The 25,404-nt window shown below is 31.8% G+C and overlaps 1 protein-coding gene across 1 annotated transcript in view; it reads left to right on the top strand.

The window, feature by feature from the left end:
- Positions 1–25,404, top strand: part of dysf (neuronal PAS domain protein dysfusion) — a 163,595-nt gene that overhangs the window by 25,387 nt on the left and 112,804 nt on the right. The window contains exons 2-3 of the mRNA XM_075290300.1: positions 3,728–4,108; positions 10,121–10,311. Of these exons, the coding sequence (XP_075146415.1) occupies positions 3,857–4,108; positions 10,121–10,311 (443 nt within the window). The 5' untranslated portion in view covers positions 3,728–3,856. The remainder of the gene's footprint in view (positions 1–3,727; positions 4,109–10,120; positions 10,312–25,404) is intronic.

Raw genomic sequence — 25,404 nt, 5'->3', positions numbered from 1 at the left:
ATGGACGCCATGCAAAATTCATTGGAGATGATCAAAGTTTGCACTACTTCCGGATCACAGATTGGGCATACAAACTACTTTTTTCGAAGCTCTTTTTTTGCTGGGAAGTTTTGGAAAATTGCGTCTCTCTTATGTCTTTGAACTAAGGAGAATTTTTCTTAGAGTAAAAAAACACATTTTTGATGTAAAGAAATCGTCCTTAAATTGACTGAAATATATAAGGAATATAAAATAATAGAAAACAAGTAAGGAAAGTCTAAAGTCGGACGGGGCCGACTATATTATACCCAGCACCACTTTGCAGATCTAAATTTGCAATACCATATCACATCCGTCAAATGTGTTGGGGGCGATATATAAAGGTTTGTCCCAAATACATACATTTAAATATCACTCGATCTGGACAGAATTTGATAGACTTCTACAAAATCTATACACTCAAAATTTAAGTCGGCTAATGCACTAGGGTGGAACACAATGTTAGTAGAAAAAAATATGGGAAACATTTAAATCTGAAACAATTTTAAGGAAACTTCGCAAAAATTTATTTATGATTTATCGCTCGATATATATGTATTAGAAGTTTAGGAAAATTAGAGTCATTTTTACAACTTTTCGACTAAGCAGTGGCGATTTTACAAGGAAAATGTTGGTATTTTGACCATTTTTATCGAAATCAGAAAAACATATATATGGGAGCTATATCTAAATCTGAACCGATTTCAACCAAATTTGGTACACATAGCTACAATGCCTATTCTATTCCCTGTGCAAAATTTCAACTAAATCGGAGTTAAAAATTGGCCTCTGTGGTCTTATGAGTGTAAATCGGGCGAAAGCTATATATGGGAGATATATCTAAATCTGAACCGATTTCAACCAAATTTGGCACGCATAGCTACAATGCTAATTCTACTCCCTGTGCAAAATTTCAATTAAATCGGAACAAAAAATCGGCCTCTGAGGGTAAATCGGGCGAAAGCTATATATAGGAGCTATTTCTAAATCTGAACTGATATCAACCAAATTTGGCACGCATAGCTACAATGCTAATTCTACTCCCTGTGCAAAATTTCAATTAAATCGGAGTAAAAGATTGGCCACTGTGGTCATATGAGTGTAAATCGGGCGAACGATATATATGGGAGCTATATCTAAATCCGAACCGATTTCAATAAAATTTGGCACACTTGACTACACTACTAATTGTACTCCTAGTGCAAAATTTCAACCAAATTGTGTTAAAACTCTGGCTTCTGGGACCGTATTAGTCCATATCGGGCGAAAGATATATATGGGAGCTATATCTAAATCTGAATTGATTTCAATAAAATTTGGCACACTTGACTATAGTACTAATTGTTCTTCTTGTGCAAAATTTTTAGCAAATTAGGGTAAAACTCTGGATTCTGGGGCCATATAAGTCCATATCGGGCGAAATATATATGGGAGCTATATCTAAATCTGAACCGATTTCTTCCAAAATCAATAGGGTTCTATTCTGAGCCAAAACACATACTTGTGTCAAATTTGAAGTCGATTGGACTAAAACTGCGACCTAGACTTTGATTACAAAAATGTGTTCACGGACAGACGACTCAGGATCCCACCCTGAGCATTTTTGCCAAAGACAACATGTGTCTATCTCGTCTTCTTCTGGGTGTTGCAAACATATGCACTAACTCAAAATAATACCCTGTCCCACAGTGTGGCGCAGGGTATAATTATGTTCTTTACCTACTGGGTTTTAATGCGGTTTTTAATAAATCCATTATTCAAGAATTAGGGGAAAAATTCAAAAGAAAAGTTACATTTATTGCATGATCTTTTTAATATATATTATGTAAAAGTACATATTTTGCAATGTCGAAAAATATGTATATTTCATTTATAATATTAAAAATTTCATTAATATTATGTATACGATCGTAGTCAATGAAAACCGGTATTTTGTAATTTATGAAGTTTTTTCATACAATTTATGAATTCCGTGTTTGGAAAATTTTTGTGAACACTATTCATAAAATAAATGTATTAGTTTTTTGTGTGTAATTTGGATTTATAAATTGGCATTTTTTTGTATGTGAATAGCTTTCATAATTCGAGTATACCGCGAAAAAAAGAATAAAAAATCAATAAATCAGATCTGTATCCAAATTTTAATTTTATCGGTCCTAGATTTTTAGCCAGAAAGTTTGCAAAATAATGTCTTTATTTTAAAGAAGCCGCATAGAAGGTCAAAATCTATATGGTATGTGGCTAGAAAGATTGGAAAACTAGCGGCTAGCGATTGATAGTACTTTGATTGATCAGTTACAATTTCTTCAGAATAAATTCTCAAATATTTGAAAAGTTACCGTATTTTTAACCCTTTCACTACCGAAATAAACCTAATGTTAAAAGCTTTAATTTTTCTTCTTTACTTGTACTAACAGCATGTAGAACAAAAATTGTCATTTTGAAAACCTACCTCAATTACTTCAAGAGATATATGAGCTTGTTCTGAAACCTTGATTCTTGAATTGTGACCAAATGGCCTTACAAAAATAAGCGCTATTTGGCCTATAATATCCTTCAAAGTGTGAGAAAAAATACAAAAAAGAACCCGAAAAAGTATCAGCTATAGTTTTTGTATGAATGTCTATTTACTAGAAACATACAGTAGACAAATTTTCTCAAATGAGGGCGAAAATAAATTTTTATAAAGAAGTTTATAAAAATTTATTTTCGACCTCACCAATATGGAAAATATTTGTAGCTTATTTGGATTAAAGCCTCTACTTTAAAATAACATCGAGAAATAAATCGAAACTAAGTGGGAAAATAGAATTTGGTGTCTTTTTCGAATGTCCTTCTAAGTGGACATCGGTAGTGAAAGGGTTAATTTGCTCTCCCAGTAGTAAAATATCATAAAATAAAATGAACGAAAATCGTCTTTAAAAGAACAAAATACGTTCATTTTTTATAATCAAAGAAATTTTTCATAAAAGTGATGAAATATTACGATTTCTTAACGAAATTTTTCTTCATAATTGTTATGAAATATTATCGTAGGTTTTATGAAATATGTTCGTCCGTTTTATGAAAAATATTCATTATTGTCAGTTTCGTACGTTTTAGAAAAATTTTTGTACTTTTTATAAAAATTTTAGCAATTTTTTTCCAATCAATTACATAATGTATTCCACATATGTCCCAGGGAATTAATGGGTAAAATTGCTTGCATGCTTGGGATTCATATCTTTCTGGCATTTTTGAAGAATGTTATCTGTTCAAAATGCCCTAATGCAGTAGATGCACGCAGAGAAGGAATATGATCATGAGCAACTTAAAAGATTCATCCCAACGAATTAGATGAAGCTCCGTCAAGGACCAGTGTTTATCGATGGTATGGTGAATTAAACCGAAGTTAATCCTCGTAAAAGGGTTTCCTTTAACCTTTAAATTTTACGAGAGAAGTTTGTTTGCTACCTCATTACTATCACAATGAAATTGGTCCCTAGAGGTCAGCAATATGAGGTTAGCTTATTTAAATTGTTTTAATTTCGATGTGTGATCTTTTTTTATTGATTGAAAATCGTCAAAAAACTATTCATATTGGTTATTATTATATGATATTTTGTCCTATATGTAATCTATATTTATTTGTTTTGATATTTTATATAATTAATATAGAAAATTCTTTATATAATTATTTTATAATTTTTTAATTTTCTTTTATTTTTAGATATTGGAATTGCATTTCTCGAACACATTAAAATTTCATTATTACTATAGTACAAAATTGAAAAAACAAAATCCAATAACAATAATTACTGTAATTGAATTTACCCCCACTTGCCTCCCTTGACACTTTATGTGTGTGAATGAATTTCCATCGTCTATTTCATCCTATAACGAATTTATGATGATGTATCCCGATAAATGTTTGGAAAAGACGAGCCTGCATAATCCAACGCCACACCTAGCAGCAGTGCCCCTAAATGAGATGCATCATCACCATGCGGCAGTGCAATTAGTTCAAACCGATGCCACCAACAATCATCATTTACAAATTCATCCACATCATGCACTGCATGCAGCCGCCGCTGCTGCTGCTGCTTCTGCGGTAATAATGCAAAACAACACGATATTGGCAACATGTTGCCATTAAAGGGATTTGTAAGATGATGATCAGTGATGCCATATTGTTAGTTAAAATAGTTTATGTGTAAAATATATCGATTAAATAGCTTAGAAGAAATGGGGGATTGTGGTTGTTGGGGACTTGGAAAAAGAAGAAGATTTTTTTCTATAAACCAATAAACCCTAAGATAAAAATTGTCGAAAAAATATATAATTTTTTTAATGCTAATGTGTTGGAAAAATTTAGACAACTTGTAGACTGGTAGACTGGTAGATAACGCATAATTTTCACAAATTACACATGTGAAATCTGGAGATTGGTTTATATGGGGCGTATATCAAATTATGGTCCAATATTAACCAGTTTTGATTTTGTGGATGATTTTGTCCAAACTCTCGTGATTAGAAAACCAGAAGATTTGATTTAAAAATGAAATCTGGCCCATTTACAATAATAACTTCATGCATAATTTCAATAAACGGATGGACGGTAAATCGGTTCAAAATGTTGTAACGGTCTGTGACCCAGCAAAAACTCTCATTACCCGGTAATCTTGTAGGTAAGCCTATTTAAAATTAATAACCACTTATTAATTGGCATCGCTTCGGATTACATTTACATACGCATGTCCTAGGAGGGAAGTACTTCTTCCCAGGCATACTTTCGGCCATAAAATAAGTAGTGCATTTAAAGCATATAATGACCCTAATATGTAATAACTTATTCGTAGATACACCAAAACTTGCAAAATAGCCACTTATTGTCTCAGCAACCAAATCTCGAAAATATTGATTTCTATCGCCGATTACAATGGATCAAAATATGGCGAGTGGTGCTGTAATAGGAGAACTACTTGAATAGAAACGAATATTGGAAAAATTAAAAAAAATTCTAATAAATAATCTAAATAAGATTACACTCAAATTAATTTCACACTTAAAATAGAAATAAATGTAGGTTGTTTAAGGTAGTTGCATTCGTGAATTACGATACAATATATCCAATAGCCAATTCACATAAGGTTCGAAATCTACTAAAAGTGGATTTTAAGTCTCTTTTTTATAAGGCAAATGGCATTTGAAATTTAGTTTAAACGCATTTTGGAAGTGTAATGTGAATGAGGTATAAGAAAGCATTTATTTAAAACATAACATGATAATGTCATTAAACACAATTATTATGAAATATTTGTGATAAAAAATTCCTAACGGAAAAATTTTCAGAATTACCGTTACATTACATATTCTTTTTGATTTTTTATGTAAGTGCTCGATTATGTGTAGTTAATAAACTGCCTAAAAATTTGAGAATAACAATTCGAAAATTACCGAGAAGTATTTATTTTTGTCATTACAAGTTAGTCATTATAACTCGCCGCAATGTAATGCAACGTGTAATGACAGCTTTACTCCTGGTAATGTCAATTGTAATGAGATGTGGTTACCTAGTGTTTGCTGGGGATATACACGTTACGGGGTCTTTAATACCTTTCCACTACATCAATACCTTAGCAACAGAGTGATTATAGGTTGGGAACTATTAAGGATTGTTTGTAATGGGAATCGGAAAGTCGATTATTCGACTTTAAATTAAAATTGGGAAGTAAATATAAACTTTTAAACTTTTTAATTTTTCTAAAAATTTGACATAGTCGATTTTCGTTTTTGGAAAAGTAGAGTTTTGCGATTATTGTAACAAGAGTTACATCCACGGTTGCCACAGTTGGTAGAATTCTACCAAAAATGATAGATTTTTTACTGTTTGGTAGATTGGTAGAATTCTTGATGTTTTTGTTAAATTTTGCTATGTGGAAAAAAAATTTTGAAAAAATTTTTTATAGAAATACGATGTTGACAAAATTTTCTATAAAAATAAACTTTTGACCATTTTTTTGTAGAAATAAAATTTTGACAAAATTTTCCAAAGAAATAAAATTTTGAGAAAATTTTCTATAGAAATAAAATTTTGAGAAACTTTTCTATAGAAATACAATTTTGAGAAAATTTTCTATAGAAATAAATTTTTCACAAGATTTTCTATAGAAATACAATTTTGACAAGATTTTCTATAGAAATAAAATTTTGAGAAAAATTTTCCAAACAAATAAAATTTTGAGAATATTTTCTTTAGAAATAAAATTTTGAGAAATTTTTCTATAGAAATAACATTTTGAGAAAATGTTCTATAGATATAAAATTTTGAGAACATTTTCTATAGAAATAACATTTTGAGAATATTTTCTTTAGAAATAAAATTTTGACAAAATTTTGTATAGAAATAAAATCTTGAGAAAATTTTTTATAGAAATAAAATTGTGAGAAAATTTTTCAAAGGAATAAAATTTTGAGAAAATTTTCCATAGAAATAAAATTTTGAGAAAATTTTCGATAGAAATAAAATTGTGAGAAAAATTTCTACAGAAATAACATTTTGAGAAAATTTTCCAAAGAAATAACATTTTCACAAGATTTTCTATAGAAAAAAAATTTTGACAAGATTCTATAGAATATAGAAATAAAATGTTGAGAAAATTTTCTATAGAAATAAAATTTTGACAAAATTTTATAAAGAAATAAAATTTTGTCAAAATTTTCTTTAGAAATAAAATTTTGAGAAAATTTTCTATAGAAATAAAATTGTGAGAAAATTTTTCAAAGAAATAAAATTTTGAGAAAATTTTCCATAGAAATAAAATTTTGAGAAAATTTTCTATAGAAATAAAATTTTGAGAAAATTTTCTATAGAAATAAAATTTTCACAAGATTTTCTATAGAAAAAAAATTTTGACAAGATTTTCTATAGAAATAAAATTTTGAGAAAAATTGTCTATAGTAATAAAATTTTGAGAAAATTTTCCAAAGAAATAAAATTTTGAGAATATTTTCTTTAGAAATAAAATTTTGACAAAATTGTCTATAGAAATAAAATTTTGAGAAAATTTTCTATAGAAATAAAATTGTGAGAAAATTTTCTATAGAAATAAAATTTTGACAAAATTTTCTATAGAAATAAAATTTGGCAAAATTTTCTATAGAAATAAAATTTTGAGAAAATTTTCGATAGAAATAAAATTGTGAGAAAAATTTCTACAGAAATAACATTTTGAGAAAATTTTCCAAAGAAATATAATTTTGAGAAAATTTTCCAGAAATAAAATCGTGAGAAAACTTTCTATAGAAATAAAATTTTGAGAAAATTTTCTATAGAAATAAAATTTTGAAAACATTTTCTATAGAAATAAAAATTTGAGGAAATTTTCTATAGAAATAAAAGAAAATTGAGAAAAGTTTCCAAAGAAATAAAATTTAGAGAAAATTTTCTATAGAAATAAAATTTGGAGAAAATTTTCTATCCAAAAAAATTTTGAGAAAATTTTCCATAGAAATAAAATTTTGAGAAAATTTTCCATAGAAATAAAAATTTGAGAAAATTTTCCATAGAAATAAAATTTTGAGAAAATTTTCAATAGAAATGAAATTTTGAGAAAATTTTCCATAGAAATACAATGTTGATAAAATTTTCTATAGAATAAAAAATTGACAAAATTTTCTATAGAAATAAAATTTTGACAAAATTTTCTATAGTAATAAAATTTTGAGAAAATTTTCCACAGAAAAACAATTTGAGAAAATTTTCCAGAAATAAAATTGTGAGAAAATTTTCTATACAAATAAAATTTTGAGAAAATTTTCCAAAGAAATAAAATTTTCAGAATATTTTCTTTAAAAATAAAATTTTGAGAAAATTTTCCATAGAAATACAATTTTGAGAAAATTTTCTATAGAAATAAAATTTTGAGAACATTTTCTATAGAAATAAAAATTTGGGAAAATTTTCTATAGAAATAAAATTTTGAGAAAAATTTTCTATGGTAATAAAATTTTGAGAAAATTTTCCAAAGAAATAAAATTTTGAGAAAATTTTCTATAGAAATAAAATTTTGAGAAAATCTATATCTGTCCAAAAAGCTCGAAAAATAATTGTATAATTAGATATAATGCATTTGGACGTCAATTGCCTGTTTCGGTATCAGGCTAACATGTAATATAATAAGCAACGATGAGCCCGTCGTAAAACTAGGAAAAACACGACTAATGTACGCGTTAGAATTGTTGTGGTATCCTGGAAACCAGTTTCTGTTAATTGTCATATGTTGTAGTTGACTGTAGAAACAATAAGCATTGTTCGACTGTTCACCACTTAGGTGAATTCTAACAAATTAGCTTTCTAAAAATAAATTTCGTGTTGTTGCATTACTATGTAACAAAACGAAATAAAAATAAGATTAAGGGACTTGTAAGTTATATGAAAAGATGATGTACAGTGGGAGAAAAGATGATTCAATTTGTAAGAGGAAATTTCCCAAATGTTTTCTTAATAAGGAGTTAGCATAAAGGGCCCAAAATTGAGTTATCTCTCCCAGCCAGATCTATACTAAAGGCTGTGGAAAGGTTCATTCGCCCGAACCGAAACATGTACAGTCCAGGCGTGTATAGATTGGTATCTGGCGTTTTCTTTTCAATGGCTCTATTAACCATGTTCCTTAATCTATATCTGTCCATAAAGCTCGAAAAATAATTGTATAATTAGATATAATGCATTTGGACGTCAATTGCCTGTTTCGGTATCAGGCTAACATGTAATATAATAAGCAACGATGAGCCCGTCGTAAAACTAGGAAAAACACGACTAATGTACGCGTTAGAATTGTTGTTGTATCCTGGAAACCAGTTTCTGTTAATTGTCATATGTTGTAGTTGACTGTAGAAACAATAAGCATTGTTCGACTGTTCACCACTTAGGTGAATTCTAACAAATTAGCTTTCTAAAAATAAATTTCGTGTTGTTGCATTACTATGTAACAAAACGAAATAAAAATAAGATTAAGGGACTTGTAAGTTATATGAAAAGATGATGTACAGTGGGAGAAAAGATGATTCAATTTGTAAGAGGAAATTTCCCAAATGTTTTCTCCATAAGGAGTTAGCATAAAGGGCCCAAAATTGAGTTATCTCTCCCAGCCAGATCTATACTAAAGGCTGTGGAAAGGTTCATTCGCCCGAACCGAAACATGTACAGTCCAGGCGTGTATAGATTGGTATCTGGCGTTTTCTTTTCAATGGCTCTATTAACCATGTTCCTTAATCTATATCTGTCCATAAAGCTCGAAAAATAATTGTATAATTAGAAAATTTTCTATACAAATAAATTTTGAGAAAATTTTCTATAGAAATAAAATTTTGAGAAAATTTTCCATAGAAATAAAAATTTGAGAAAATTTTCCACAGAAAAACAATTTAAAAAATTTTCCAGAAATAAAATTGTGAGAAAATTTTCTATACAAATAAAATTTTGAGAAAATTTTCCATAAACAAAATTTTTGAGAAAATTTTCTATGGAAATAAAATTTTGACAAAATTTTCCATAGAAATAAAATTTTGAGAAAATTTTCTATAGAAATAAAATTTTGAGAAAATTTTCTATAGAAATAAAATTTTCCAAAGAAAAAAAATTTTTTGAGAAAATTTTCCAGAAATAAAATTTTAAGAAAATTTTCCATAGAAATAAAATTTTGAGAAAATTTTCCATAGAAATAAAAGTTTGAGAAAAATTTCTATGGAAATAAAATTTTGACAAAATTTTCTAAAGAAATAAAATTTTGAGAATATTTTCTTTAGAAATAAAATTTTGGGAACATTTTCCATAGAAATAAAATTTTGAGAAAATTTTCTGTAGAAATGAAATTTTGAGAAAATTTTCCATAGAAATAAAATTTTGAGAAAATTTCTATAGAAATAAAATTTTGATAAATTTTCTATAGAAATAAAATTTTGAGAAAATTTTCTATAGAAAATTTTCATAGCTCTGTCCTCTGATAGATTTATGAAAATATGGCATTGCTGAACGGGCAACATGTTGCAAATGATATATGTTACGTCATATATCGATTCGAAACATGTATTTTCAAATTTCATTTTGTGCTATTCGTTACAGCAACAGCAACATCAGCATCAACATCATCATCAACAGCAACACCATCAACAACAGCAGCAGCATCCACACCAGCCACCACAACAATTTCAACAACAAATCCAGCAGCAACATCAACAACAACAGCAGTCACAACAGTCACAGTCTCATGGACAACAGCAACAGCAGCAACAACATTCGGCCATGTTCACAAGGTAAGCCAGATTGACAATATTGTTGGAGAAAATGTTTAGCTTGTGGTGGTTGCGGGTTGTTTTAGGTTTCGTGGGAATATTTTGAGATATTTGAGATTCTTTAAAAGAGATTTTTGTTGGAATGAAAATTAGAATGAATAAGAACTGGGTGTGTTTCTGGCAAGTCCCTCACATTTATCAGATTGGGCTTTTAGAGCAAATAATTTTAGGCATTGAATAAAATTTGGATCTATATTGAATTTTTCGAACCTGAATGGAAGAGAAAAAAATGACCCCATTTGGGAAAGAAAAAGTACGCTTTCATCATGTTAATTAACTGACTCATATCTCCCGCCTCGTCCTCGTCAGACCATATATCCTTACATGGCCAAGTGCCAAGACCAACATAAAGAAATTAAAGTTCTGTGATGGCACAGTGAAATCCGTCCGTCTATTGCGATGCAGCCTTAAGATATTGTACGGAAAACAGAAAATACTTCGCAGAGTCCAGAAGGAGTATTTCATCATGCCGATTTGTCTGAACTTTACAATCTTCTCTCATTGTGGCCCCCGAATATATGCACTAAATTCTGTGATAAATTTCATTTATTTGTGATTGAAATTTGTAGCCTTTAAGGTCATATGTATGGGAGTTGAATTTTTTCTTACATGTTTTATCCATTACAGCATCAACATCATTTCAGTTGTGGGTGTAGAAAAGTGTGCTGTTGAAAAGCATAGCCGGTTATGGGAGAAGGTCAAAAATATATAACAACAAATTTGAAAACCATTTATGAAACTAAACAAAATGGTGTCTTTGATTAACTTGAGTAATTAAAAGTAAATTTTTATTGCATTGTCTAAAATGTTGAAGGCTTTTTTTTTATATATGAATGATATTCATATTGCAAATTTTATTATTGTTTTTAGCAAAAAAAAAAAAAAACCAACAGAATTTGCAAACTTTAACCTTCAATTGCAATTGAATGAATTAAAAACCATGTTTGTTGCTTAAGTCTTTTGTTTTGCACACTCTCGTATTCAACAACATTTTTCAAATGAAAAAGAAACACATACATATACAAATAAAAACAATACTACAATAACAAGCTAAGTAATGTAAAACAACATTTTCTCTTAACAGTTTTCCAAAATGCTTAAAAGTAGCTGATTTTTTTGGGGGGGGGGATTTTCTTATTGGTCGTAGTTTTAACTTCTCAAAAGTTTTTCTTCAAAACCTGGTTATTTACTCACTAAGCACCTTATATCTATTTAGTTTCGATTGTTGGTTGGTTTATTTTAAACGCTGAGGATTCAATGTGGAAAATGTGTTGAATTTACTGACAATATTTGCACCAAACTGCAAGGCTCACTTGAAGAAATATCTGATAGTGTTTCTGGACGGTTGTTATGTTCTTGGTGTTTTTTTTTTGTCTTTTTTGTAGCTCAAATAACTTTTTTTGTTTCGTCTCAAGCTCTGGCTTGCTGGTTAAGGCTGTTTGTGTGGCTTGTGTGGAGGGATTTTTACTAATGCTTATCAAGATTTGAGCTAAGTTGAAAGCTGAAGAGAGATAGAGAGCAAACAAAAAAAAATCAAGGAAAACAGCACAGCCTAAGCACAACGGCAAGAGAAAAAAACCCACTTCAAAATAAACTTTTCAATGCAATGCAATGAAAAAAAAGTGCAAACGCCACAATAATGGGTTCAATTTGCAGAAATACAGAGGCCATGTTTCCATCATGTGTTTGTGTTGGAGTTTTCAACCTAACCGCCAGCTCTTTGGAACTTGGCATCTTAGTCGTTGCTGCGTTGGCAAGCGGAATTCTGCGAAAAGGTCTCGTTTAAATAAGAAAAATGGGTTTTAACGTAGATCAAGGTTCGAACTAATTACAAGTTCTTCAATTATTTAATTTTGTCCATGGAGTCGTAAGCAACTACGAATGTCAAGGTTTACCTTGAAGCATCCTCAAAAGAAAAATAAAACGAAAAAATCTCTAAAATATTCGTTTTTGAAAAATTCCCCCCAAATCAATTTGCCATTTAAATTATCCAAATCCAATTAATTGAATTTTAATTTCAAACCAAAATTTGGCAAAGTGCCATTTACTTTGGCAGCATTTATTTATGATATGGTCTAAAGTTTGCAACTAAACACTTTTGATATGAATCTAACGCCTGCTGCCGTTGTGAATACAAATAACCAAAAACAAAAGACTTAAGCGACAAACATGATTAAGAGACCATTCATTTTTCAGCAAATTTATTTTATTTAAGAGTGCCATTAAGCGTGCAAATCTGATATGGTATAAGTCATACCAATGCTTTTGATTTATTTTATCTTGAATAAACGCATATTAATTTTATTCATATGCAAAACTATCGTCGAGATTTTAGATTAAACAAATTAAGATATTTTCTTATTTGATTATTTAATATTTCAAGAAAAATTGCATTGCCAATTTCAAGATAAAATCAATTTATAATAAAATGTTACTATTTTGAAATTTGTTTTCTATAGCCAATGAATAAATACTAATGAAAATACAACTCACTTAAATAAAATACAAAGTGAGCTTAAATCAGTTGGAGCTTGCCATGCTAAACTTTCTGATTTCTGATATAAAATTTTAATTCTTAAAATCCTCTTTACTAATCGCCGGTACGAATTTTATCTCAACATGGGTAGAATTCTTGAGATGTGTTGTTTCGTTGCTCCCTCTGTTATATTTAAATGCTTAAACCAATTTTAATTGCTTCGACGATAATAAATGCTTATTTTCACACCTCTCACAATATATGTGCTAGAAGTTGAAGAAAAAAAAACACGACTCACAAAACAACAAAGTAGCTTAAACCAATATAAGCTAGACTACAGAAAGCATACAATGTGCAAAAAAAAACATTAGGATGGGTGAAATGTATGACAACATTGGTTTATTGTATTCCATAGATTCCAATCTATAACGGTCAAGAAGTTTTAAGCTCTTCCCGATTGCTTTAACCCATATATTTTGTGAATGTGTCCTTAAAAACATGATCCATAACTGTTGTCTATCATTTGGTTTATTTGTCAATGTGAAAGTTCTAGCGATCAGTTTCTATGGGGCAATACAAAACGTATAAAGAATAAGTCTTCAACACGCTGCAGAATACAAATCTGGGATCAGTCTATATATTAAAGCTATTATTATATATTTGACTACATGTATAATCATAGCTTTCATATATAGACCGATCCCAGATTTGAATTCTGAATATGGCTCAATTGATTGCCAAATCGTAAAATATAATTTTTTTGTATCATGTTTCAAGCGGTTCCAAAAATAACTTGAACTAAGCAGACGAACGGCAGATCGTCAGATTCCCTTGTAAATGTATTGAACTTTATAACCCACTCTATTGTTCATAGATAAAACATCATAGTATGCATATACAAAGTCTGCGTATTATGATTATTTTAAAACAGCAACTAAAAAACCTAGAGTGAAGGCAACGCATTACCTTCAACACTTCTGAATTCGTTGGTGTTGTTTTTACTTTAGCCTTTATATTTCCGGGAGATTTATTTTTTTTAGAAGCCACCACCAGCAAAGACTTGTACTCTTTTTTTCGGAAAACTACTATACAAAAATATTGTAAGAGGAGATCTTTTCTTCTTCCTCGGCAATTGTAACACAGTGGGTTCACAACGAAGTGAAATTATACTGCGTTTCGAATAAGTATTCTAAGTTAAACTTTGAAGACGTATGCTATAGATTTGGGCAATAAAAAGTAGGAAGCTTAGGCGGCATCCAATGATAAAAGTGAAGTTCCTCATTCCCACATGGGAAATATATATGTATGTAACGATCAATTGAAAGATCCTTGGTCGGTTCATAGCAAAATTCGATTTTTGTTTATTCAAAATAATGCCATAAGGTGTGACTGATATGTATACCAAGTGCAGGTTTCTATCATTTCTAAACATCTCGTCTGATAGTTGACAGATTTATTCCAGTGACAGTTCACTTTATTGTTTACAATAGCTTTTTGATCTATTAATTTCAGAAATAAAATTATTCGTCATGGAATTCAAGAGTGATAGTTTGATTGCTTTATTTTTTGCCTTAAAATACGACTCCTACGATTTGCTTTAAAATACGACTCCAGTCCGATCCGGCTGAAATTTGGTACGTGGTGTTAGTATATGGTCTAACAACCATGCAAAAATTGATCCACATCGGTCCATAATTATATATAGCCGCCATATAAACCGATCCCCATATTTGGCTTGCGGAGCCTCATGGATGAGCAAAATTCATCCGATTCGGTTGAAATTTGGTACGTGGTATTAGTATATGGTCTCTAACAACCATGCAAAAATTGGTCCATACCGGTCTTAATTATATATAACCCGCATTTAAACCCATCCTCAGATTTGACCTCCGGAGCACTTGGAGGAGCAAAATTCATCCGATCCGGTTGAAATGTGGTACGTGGTGAAATTTAGTACATTGCGCTAGTATATGGCCGTTAACAAACATGTCAAAATTGGTCTATATCGGTCTATAGTTATATATAGCCGATCCCCAAAAATAATCTACTAAAATTTAATTTCTATAGAAAATTTTGTCAAAATTTTATTATTATATTACATTTTGGCAAAATTTTATTACTATACAAAATTTTGTCAAGATTTTATTTCAATAGAAAATTTTGTCAAAATTTTATTTCTATAGAAAATTTTGCCAAACTGAATTATAAACGTATTTAATCGGCCTATCTTTTGCTTATGGACTAGGTGAGCCACCGTGGTATAATGGTTAGCATGCCCGCCTTGCATACATAAGGTCATGGGTTCGATTCCTGCTTCGACCGAACACCAAAGCGTTTTTTAGCGGTGGATTATCCCACCTCAGTAATGCTGGTGACATTTCTGAGGGTTTCAAAGCTTCTCTAAGTGGTTTCACTCGGCTATAAAAAGGAGGTCCCTTGTCATCGAGCTTAACATGGAATCGGGCAGCACTTAGTGATAAGAGAGAAGTTCACCAATGTGGTATTACAATGGACTGAATAGTCTAAGTGAGCCTGATACATCGGGCTGCCACCTAACTTAACCTAACCTACCCCGTATGGACTAACTTACAATTGAGAAAACAACGGTGTTAAGACGTTGCCATCGGCAAGTATTACAGCAACCCAAGTAATTCGATTGTGGATGACAGTCTTTAGTACAAGTTTCTATGCAATCCATGCAGAGTTGTCGATCCCTTTGGCCAAAAATAAAAAATTAAAGTCAGAAATTTTCAAAAAGTGTAGCATCACTGTTTCTTATGCAAACAAGGTTTTACAATGTGTATTTGTTTTTGTTTTATTCCATCTGTACTCTTTAAGAACGGCTTCAAAAGAGAGAGCAAGTAAGCAGTTGGTTTTTGAAGAGTGAAAAAGTATAAAATTAAGTTCACTTTTAAATAAATAAAACAAAAGAAAGAAAAATTATATCGAAATAAATCGAAATGAATATTGAACTAAATGGTATTAACTATATTTTAAAATAAAAAAAATGTATAAAACTTGTTTTAAATTTGTTATAAAATCAATTTTTGTCAGTCTCATTGTTTCGTGTTCGTTCGTTCTTATATGTAAATTTTATGTAGAGTTTTAGTTGTGTTCCCCTCTGAAGTCTCCAATGGGATTTGTTGTGGTTTATTAGTTAATATTTCAAGATTGCAAAATGATAAAAATCAGCTGCTTTCTTTATATACCAACACAAGAACCTATAACCATAATTTTCTTCACACCTATTTGTGGTCCTAAAATACCTCTGTATTTAAAGTTTAAGGCAAATCGGATAGAAAATATGTTACTAGAAGCCCAAGAAGTAAAATCGGGATATCGGTCTATATGGGGACTATATAAATACATGGACCGATACACGCACAGAATAAACATGTTTGGACATGGTTGCCGCATCCATTTAATGCTTATTTAGAGTATGTAATGGTCGCGAAAACCATGTATTTTGTCTTTGTAAAAATAATTTTCGAGCGGAGAAAAATATATGTTGGCAATAAGCATTTAAATGGTTCTCAAATGCCGCAAACATGTTCTATTATTTAAATGATAGAATTTGAGACCATTATATAGTCAGGAAAATCATGTACCTGACCATTCAATTTTTTTACTTTTTTGCAGAGAAAAAAGTATTTTTATAGTTTACGTATAGACATGTCTACAACCATTACATGGCCATAAAGACCATGTACATTGTTTTCGTGACCATTTAATTTTTTTGCAGCGACAAGAATTTTATAAAAACATTGAGCAGGTACCCACGATTTTCATTTTGCGCGTCAGTCGTGTGTTGATTGTTTCTTGGAATGGACGGAGAATACGGATTTACTGTGTTTTGTGTTAATTTATTTATTCAAAAGTGGCACGTGGTTTTATGTGAACACAAAAAAGGAAAGTGTAATTGAAAAAATGTACCTGTTTTTTGTTCTGCATTTTGCTATATGGTATCATTTATTTTTATTTGCAGTTACATGATGTCTGCGTTTGTACATTTGATGCGCACGATGTAAATATGGAATAATTACTTATTGTTGAAATTGAAATAAAATAGAGTGTGTAAAAATATATGATGCTTGCTTGAACGGCATTATAAATACAAATAAACAATGAATTAGTTTATAAATAAATAAAAACAAACAAATAAAGTTAATTTTGTGTTTTCTTTTTTCAAGTGGCGTCCTTTTTTCGACTATGAAAAAAGTTTTTTCATAAAGATCAAAACATTTTAGGTTGTGACCATGTTCTTTTAACTAAGAAAAAAACATTTTTAATGAATACAATAACATTTTAAATCGTTACCATTGTCTTTTCATTCAAACAAAATTCTTTTTATCAATATAATAACATTTTAGATGAGGACAATTACATTTTTCTTAGAACCATGTTCACTGAGCCAACATGGTTGCAGGTTAAAATGTTACATGGTCGCCGCAAAAATAGCTCCTATCATATTATTTGGCTCTTCGAATATGATTGTGACAATCATGTTTCTTCTCTGCGTGTAGAAGCCCAAGAAGTAAAATCGGGAGATCGGTCTATATGGGGGGCTATACCAAAACGTCATCAATCAATCCTTGACATAATTATAAAGCCGTGATCGAAGTTTCACGATGGTACCTATACTGGAAATATTTTTTGCCGCTAACTCTATATAGCATCGACCACTGTGCCATGGTGCAGGGTACATAAGATTCGGCCTGGCCGAACTTACGGCCGTATATACTTGTTAAACTTCCATTTGTTGGTACGTGTATAGCTTTATTAATATACCCCGAAAAGAGAATGAAAAATCGATAAATTATATCTGTATCCTAAAGCCAGATAGGTCTCTAAAAATGTCTTTATGTTAAAGAATCTTTAGCTCGGAATCAATACCAAAATCCTTAAGGGAACGTCAAAATCTTTGGATCCAAGTAAACTTTTTTTTGAGTGTAGGACATTTTTCCAACACTTGGTTTTAAAGACTTTTTTACTTGAAACAAAACATAACTTCCATTTTAAAAGACTCTGATAGTACATGAAGACAAAAGCAGAAAAAAAACGAATAAATTAAACGTAGTTTCCTAGAAGCGAGTACGCAAAACTTAATATAAAATAGAATTGTGTCTTACATTTGGAACCGGGCATACTTTTTTAGTACAGATTTGATCGAAATCCACGACGCAGTGGTAGAAAACTTTCTCGTAAGCTTGGTTGCACGCCAGTTACCGAATTTGGTTTTCTTCGATGAGAAGTCATTGTAAATGGAGCATTTGTGAACAAGCAAAATGGGCGGGTTTAATTGCCAAAGATGTCAGAAGATGAAAACAGCATGCACCCTTCGACTTTTTACAAAATGTAGTTATTAACTGAAGCTTAGCTTAAATACTAATTAATATTTCTGAAAAAATAATAAAAATTTTAATTAATTCAGTTTTATATATTAATTGAATTTTGATTTTTAATTCGGTCAATTAAAAAAATAACTGATTTAGGTGTAATAAAATTAAAATTTTAATAAATTGAATTTGAACTAATAAAAATTAAACAAATACATTTTGCATCAAATTTTGTTATTTTAAATTCGATTTTTCCAAATAAAATTGGTGTATTGACACTATTAATCAATATCTGTGACATGCATTGATTAAACTATTTAATGTTTTTATACCCTCCATCATAGGATGGGGGTATATTAACTTTGTCATTCCGTTTGTAACACATCGAAATATTGCTCTAAGACCCCATAAAGTATATATATTCTGGGTCGTGGTGAAATTCTGAGTCGATCTAAGCATGTCCGTCCGTCCGTCCGTCCGTCCGTCTGTTGAAATCTAACTTCCGAACGAAATTTGCTCCTCCAAGAGGCTCCGGAGGTCAAGTCTGGAGAACGTTTTATATGGGGGCTATATAGAATTATGGACCGATATGAACCAATTCTGGCACGGTTGTTAAAGATCATATAATAACACCATGTTCCAAATATCAACCGGATCGGATGAATTTAGCTCCTCCAAGAGGCTCCGGAGGACAAATCTGCGGATTGATTTATATGGGGGCTATATATAATTGTAGACCGATATGGACCAATTTTGGCATGGTTGTTAGAGACAATATACTAACATCACGTACCAAATTTCAGTCGGATCGGATGGCTTTTGCTCCTCTAAGAGGCTCCAGAGTTAAAATCTGGGGATCGGTTTATATGGGGGCTATATATAATTATGGGCCGATGTGGACCAATTTTTGCATGGTCATTAGATACCAACACCACGTACCAAATTTCAGCCGGATCGGATGAAATTTGGTTCTCTTAGAGGCTCCGCAAGCCAAATCGGGGGATCGGTTTATATGGGGGCTATATGTAATTATGGATCGATATGGACCAATTTTTGCATGATTGTTAGGGACCATATACTAACACCATGTACCAAATTTCAGCCAGATCGTTTATATGGGGGCTATACGTAAAAGTGGACCGATATGGCCCATTTGCAATACCATCCGACCTACATCAATAACAACTACTTGTGACAAGTTTCAAGTCGTTAGCTTGTTTCGTTCGGAAGTTAGCGTGATTTCAACAGACGGACGGACGGACGGACATGCTCAGATCGACTCAGAATTTCACCACGACCCAGATATGGGGTACTTTATGGGGTCTTAGAGCAATATTTCGATGTGTTACAGACGGAATGACAAAGTTAATATACCTCCATCCTATGGTGGAGGGTATAAAAATCGCCCACTGTTTTAGCGTTCTATAGATAGTGTGGGACTTTTGTGAAATTTGGTGTAAAATTTGCTAACATAGCAACGTCATCAACAACATCATCCTACTCCTCATCATTATCCTCATTGGTCCAACAACTGGCCCATTATCCAAATCAATATCAGAGGAAAAGAAGAAAACATACAACAGTTTTAGCCTGGAAATAGAATTTTGAATGTTTCACCGGGTAGGCTAACTATCCAGTCAGCCTTCAAAATTGCTATTTTGCTCTCTTTGCTTTTTGGTTAAGTCTTCCTTAATTTTAGAAACAAAATGCTTCAAAGAATTGCTTTGCATTGGGTAAAGAGTAGTGTTTGTTTTTTTTTTTCATTGATTCTTTTAGATTTTAGTTTGTGTTGCTTTTGCATTTGCGGCAGTTTGGCGAAACTTAACTTATTGGATTGCATTAAAAGCACTAATTAATTGGAACAAAATAAAATGGCTTAAAACGTTTTATTTTCGCAGCATCGCCAATGACCACGCAGCCGTTTTTGGCTGACCATTGCAGGCGATACCAATGGTGACGATGACGACGCTTTGTCTTAGTCCATTTCATCCTCTTCACAGGAGATTAAAAAGTTTAGATAAATTTTAACTTACAAGCTGCTGCTGCTGTTCCCCAAAGGTCATTTAATGAAGCAAAAACCACAGAGGAGCAAAGCAGTCTTTTTTTAGGGCCACAAAAAGAAAACCGTAAAAGAATCAGCTTTCGAAAAGAATACCAAGGGAAAATTGAATTAGATTCTTGTCATTTTATCCCACACGCCCTAAGATGTTGCTTGCTCCCCTACCACACACACACACACACAGAAGTTGTGGCCATAATCACACAAAGAAAAGATTGCTCTGGCAGAAATATAATTCAAGATTTTTCCATATCCAAATGATATATATGGTAAGATTTTTGAAGCGTATGATCAAAAGACGGTGGGAATTCGTCTCAGTTGGATTTCGCTTTATAATATTGTATAACATGGGGCAACATGGGAAAAGGATATAATAGGTCTGATTTTCATGGAAGGCGACAACCATAACCATAACCTATCGCTGCCAGGATCCATATTAAATATGCCGATTGACTTCACCTTCTGAGATGATGGGAACATCCGTCCGTTGAACTGCGGTAATTTTTTGGAATGAGAACAAAATCTGCTGAATATGGGAAAATCGGACCAACTTTATATATAGGTTAATTAACACGAATCGGTTTCAGGACCAATATTAAATATTGCCGATTGACTCAGAATCACATCTTGAGATGACGTACATGCCCGTCTGTCAGACGTCGACATTTTCTTACATTTGATAATGAAGTAGATTTTTGATACGGAAACAAATGCTGCTGAATTTGGAAAAAGCAGACAAAATTAATATATAGCATAGAAAACACGAAGTGTAACCAATTCAAATGAATCACATAAATGAGTGAAATTCAATTCAATCTTGCTCGATATGAACACCATTGATTTCGAGGGTTGGATTTTATGGATTAGAGAACAAAAACAAATATTAGTCACCCAAAATCGCTTTATTGTTGACCTCTCATTTTATATTTTTTTACTACGGGAACAGTAAGAAGTCAAAAAATATAATTCGTTGATACGATGTGAGAGAGCTCGCATTGTTGTGGTGAAGAATGATTCGTCCTCGGCGATTGGTTTTCCAAATTTTTTGAAAGACAACTGGCAAACAAATGGTTGTGTACCACACAGAATTGACTGTTCTGTTCTAGTAGTACGATTGTTCAGTTTTTCCGAATACGGACGATCATTTGCTTAGACGTTCTTCGTGCGCGTGCAACTTTTGTTGGATTTGGCTCATTTTCGAACACCCATACACTCCACTGCTATTTACTTTCGACCTCACATGTTTAAATCCACACAGAAAAAAATCCATAATTAAACTAACGTTAAATTTAACTTATTTTTATTGCAAAAAAAAAAATTTTTTGTAGTTAAACTCTACTATTTTTTTTTTCGAAATTTTCCATAGTTTACTGAAATTTTACTTTCTGTAAGTATGTCTCAATAATTTTATGAACTAAACGTGGCCATAAAGTTCAATGACCTTATACATAAGTTCAATATGAACTGAAGCAAAAGAACATTTTCGTATGATTCCTAAAAAAATAATGTTAAAAAATTAATTGAAATTTGCTAATGAAATCAATTAATTTTTAATCAAGAATTTTTTCTATGCCCAATTAAAACTGTGATTGATACTATCATTTTCGTGATTGAAGACATTTCAATTAAAAATTAATTGGATCAATTAATTTCGTAATTGAATCAGAATTTTTGTTTGTGTGGTCAGGATTTGGCGCCAAAGATTTTATTCCTTACTTTCAGTTCATTTTTATACCCACCACCATAGAATGGTGACGAGGGTGTAATAAGTTTGTCATGCCGTTTGTAACACATCGAAATAACGATTTCCGACTATATAAAGTATATATATTCTTGATCAGGGAGAATTTCTAAGACGATATAAGCATGTCCGTCTGTCTGTCTGTTGTAATGGCGCTATCGTCCTGAAATTTGGCACAGATTTGTGTTTTGTTTGCAAGCAGTTCAAGTTCGAAAATGGCCTATATCGGTCCAAGTTTTGATATAGTCCCCATATAAACCGACCTACCGATTTGGGATCTGGGCTTTGAAAACCCGCAGTTTGTTCCAATTTGCCTGAAATTGGAAATCTTGAGGTGTTTAAGGATCATCAAAGAGTGTGCCGAAAATTGTGCCTTTCGGTCCATGTTTCGGTATAGCCCCTATATAGACCGATTTCCGGATTTTGCTTCTAGGGCGTCCAAAAACTGTATTTTTTATCCAATTTGCCAGAAATTAGAAATCTAGAGGTATTTTAGGACCATAAAGAGGTATGCCAATAATGGTGAGTATCGGTCCAAGTTTTGGTATAGCCTCCTTATAGACTGATATCCCGATGTGGGGTCTTGGGCTTATAGAAACCGTAGTTTTTATCCAATTTGCCTGAAATTGGAAATCTAGAGGCATTTTAGGACCATAAAGAGGTGTGCCGAAAATGGCGAGTATCGGGCCATGCTTTGGTATAGCCCCCATATAGCCGATTGTACTTCTTGAGCTTATAGAAACCGTAGTTTTTATCCAATTTGCCTGAAATTGGATATCTAGAGGTATTCTAGGATCATAAAGAGGTGTGTCGAAAATTCTGAGTAGCGGTCCATGTTTTGATATAGGCCCCATATAGACCGATCTCCCGATTTTACTTCTTAGGCTTCTAGAATCCAGTTTTTACCCAATTTGCTTGACATTAGATATCTAGAGGTATTCTAGGACCATAAAAAGGTGTGCCGAATATATTGTGTATCGGTACAGTTTTCGATATAGCCCCCTTATAAACCAGCCCTCCGATTTGGGGTCTAGATTCTAGAACTACAATTAGATGTGCTGAATATTGTGTGTATCCCTCCATGTTTTTGGCATAACCCGCATTAGACCGATCTCCCGATTTAACTCCTAGGGTTTCTACAAATTGTAGTTTTTATCCGATTTGCCACAAATTGAAAATATATTGGTATTTTAAACCCACAAAAAAAGTGTATATGATTTACTTTTTATCGGTCCGTTTGGTAAGGCCTCCATATAGACCGATTTCACTTCTTGAGGGTATAGAAGGTGCAGATATCATGAAAATTGCTTGAAACTGAATGTAAAATTTCCAGATTTTACTTCTTTTATCATTTAAATAATGGGGGTGAAAATCTACAGATTTTAGATTTCAAATCGAGGCGTTATTTCATAATTTTTTTGCACACTTACAAGAGATGTTTGTGATTCCTCTAAAACTCAAACAAAAAATGGTTCTTATAAATGCACAATCTGATCTAGTCTTCATAGGTAAAATTTTTATATTTATCTTCGGGAAGCGTTCTGGTTGAACTGATCTGCTTGAGAAAATATCTGTCATCAAACCACCCTGAAATTTTCAAAGGAAACTATTATATTTGATTCATGGTGCTGGGTATTTAAGATTCGGCCCGGCCGAACTTACTGCTGTATATACTTGTTTCTTCTATGAGAGGGTTTAATTTCATGGACAGCAGTTTAAAAGTACAACATTGCACTATATTTTCTTGGTTTTAAAAATGCTTTGTGCAAATCTGAAAATGTGGAGTACAATTTAGTTTAATTTTCGAGTTAGTTAATTCTTCCTATAAAATAGATTACTTTTTTTTCGGCGTGAGATGACGGACAAGTCCGTCCGCTGGAGGTCGAAATTGTATCGCTTTTGTTGAATTTGGGTAAATCAGACAAAAATAATATACGGGACAATTGTTACAAAATGTAACCAATTCATAAGAATAAAGGTTTGCATGAATCTCTTTCTTATTATTCAAATGACACAAATTTTTTAATATAATCAAAATTTCAGAATACTTTCTCTATATGACTACCTTTTACTATTGCTTTGAATCGGTCAAAAACTAGCCAGAAGCTGTAGGAATGTGATCTGCAATGTCCTGCAATGGCTTTCTTCAACGCATCCATTTTCCTCCTCCATCCCATCTAAAATGGCCCTTTATAGAAAAGTCCATAGGATTAGAATCTGTCAAATTATACCGCTGCCGTGTGGACAAAATTAAAGTGCGGATTTTGATTTTTAGACATTTTTTTTGGTGTCCAAAATTATTCTAAAGTCTTTATAAAATCAATCTCTTTCTCACCCATAATTTTATTAAAATCTATTTTCATAGAAAACGTGAGCATCACTCTATCCCCCGATTTGGGATGGTGTCATAATTCACTAATCACATAATACCCAATTTCCCAGAAAAGCTAGATGGCGCTTAACTCAGCATAACCAATCCAAAGCCAAATAAATCCTTTTATCAACTCTTCTTAGAGGTATTAACATTATGTTCATATCAAGCAAAGAACAAAATTATGGATGAATGATTTTTAAATGTTTTCTGCTTTCAATTACCAAGAGGCATTGGCTTTTCAAAAGAGATACATCGTAGATTAAACTTGTCACCAGGTTGGCTCTGTCTGTCCGTCCTCGTCATTCCATTGTTCACTGTCTTTCATTCAATACGTTTCGGTGTAAGACAAGTGATAAGTAGCAGACATTTTACCATTACAAAGCAATAGCAACAGCAGTCATAGCAATAAAACAAGGAGTTGCGCATGTGCATGCACACAATGTCATAATACAAATCAAAACCAACGTATATCAACTAGCCAAGATTTGTTTTTTTTTCGTTTCGTTGTGTTCTTTCTAAATTGTTGACGCACCTAAATTATTGAATACAAAATTTGTTGTACGTCTTGTCATTGTCAAGAAGCCAACAACACCCCCCTTCTAGGCTAACACATTGGGTGTGTCGATGTGTGAGTGAACACATATAATATGGTACATCTATTTCATCGGATGAATTGAAAAAAAAACACTATCTGGTGGATGCCAGTCTATCCATTTGTGGAACTGTCATAGTCCACTCCCTTCCCCATGGCTGATGACATAAAATCTTGAGATTTTCCTTGGTTGGCTTTTTGTTGTTCTTTTCGTTCGTCTGTCCTTCTGTTTGTCTGTCTTTCGGCATTTATTGCCGACAAATGATAAGTTGTGACAGTAGCAATTTGTCAACTATGAAGATGATAATGATGATCATAGGGTACTTGTTAAAAACTCACACTTGAATAATTCTATGGAATATTTCAGAGGTTAGAGGGAGTGATCTATTTTAAACAAAAAGTGTGAATATGCTAAAATCTGGCAACTGTATGATACCCTAATAAACATTACACGCAAAAAAGTTTTTTTTTTTCGA

Source organism: Haematobia irritans, chromosome 1 (genome assembly GCF_050003625.1).
Source record: "Haematobia irritans isolate KBUSLIRL chromosome 1, ASM5000362v1, whole genome shotgun sequence".
NCBI lineage: Eukaryota > Metazoa > Arthropoda > Insecta > Diptera > Muscidae > Haematobia > Haematobia irritans.
The sequence above is the reverse complement of the archived record's forward strand: the minus strand, read 5'-3'. Positions and strand labels throughout refer to the sequence as shown.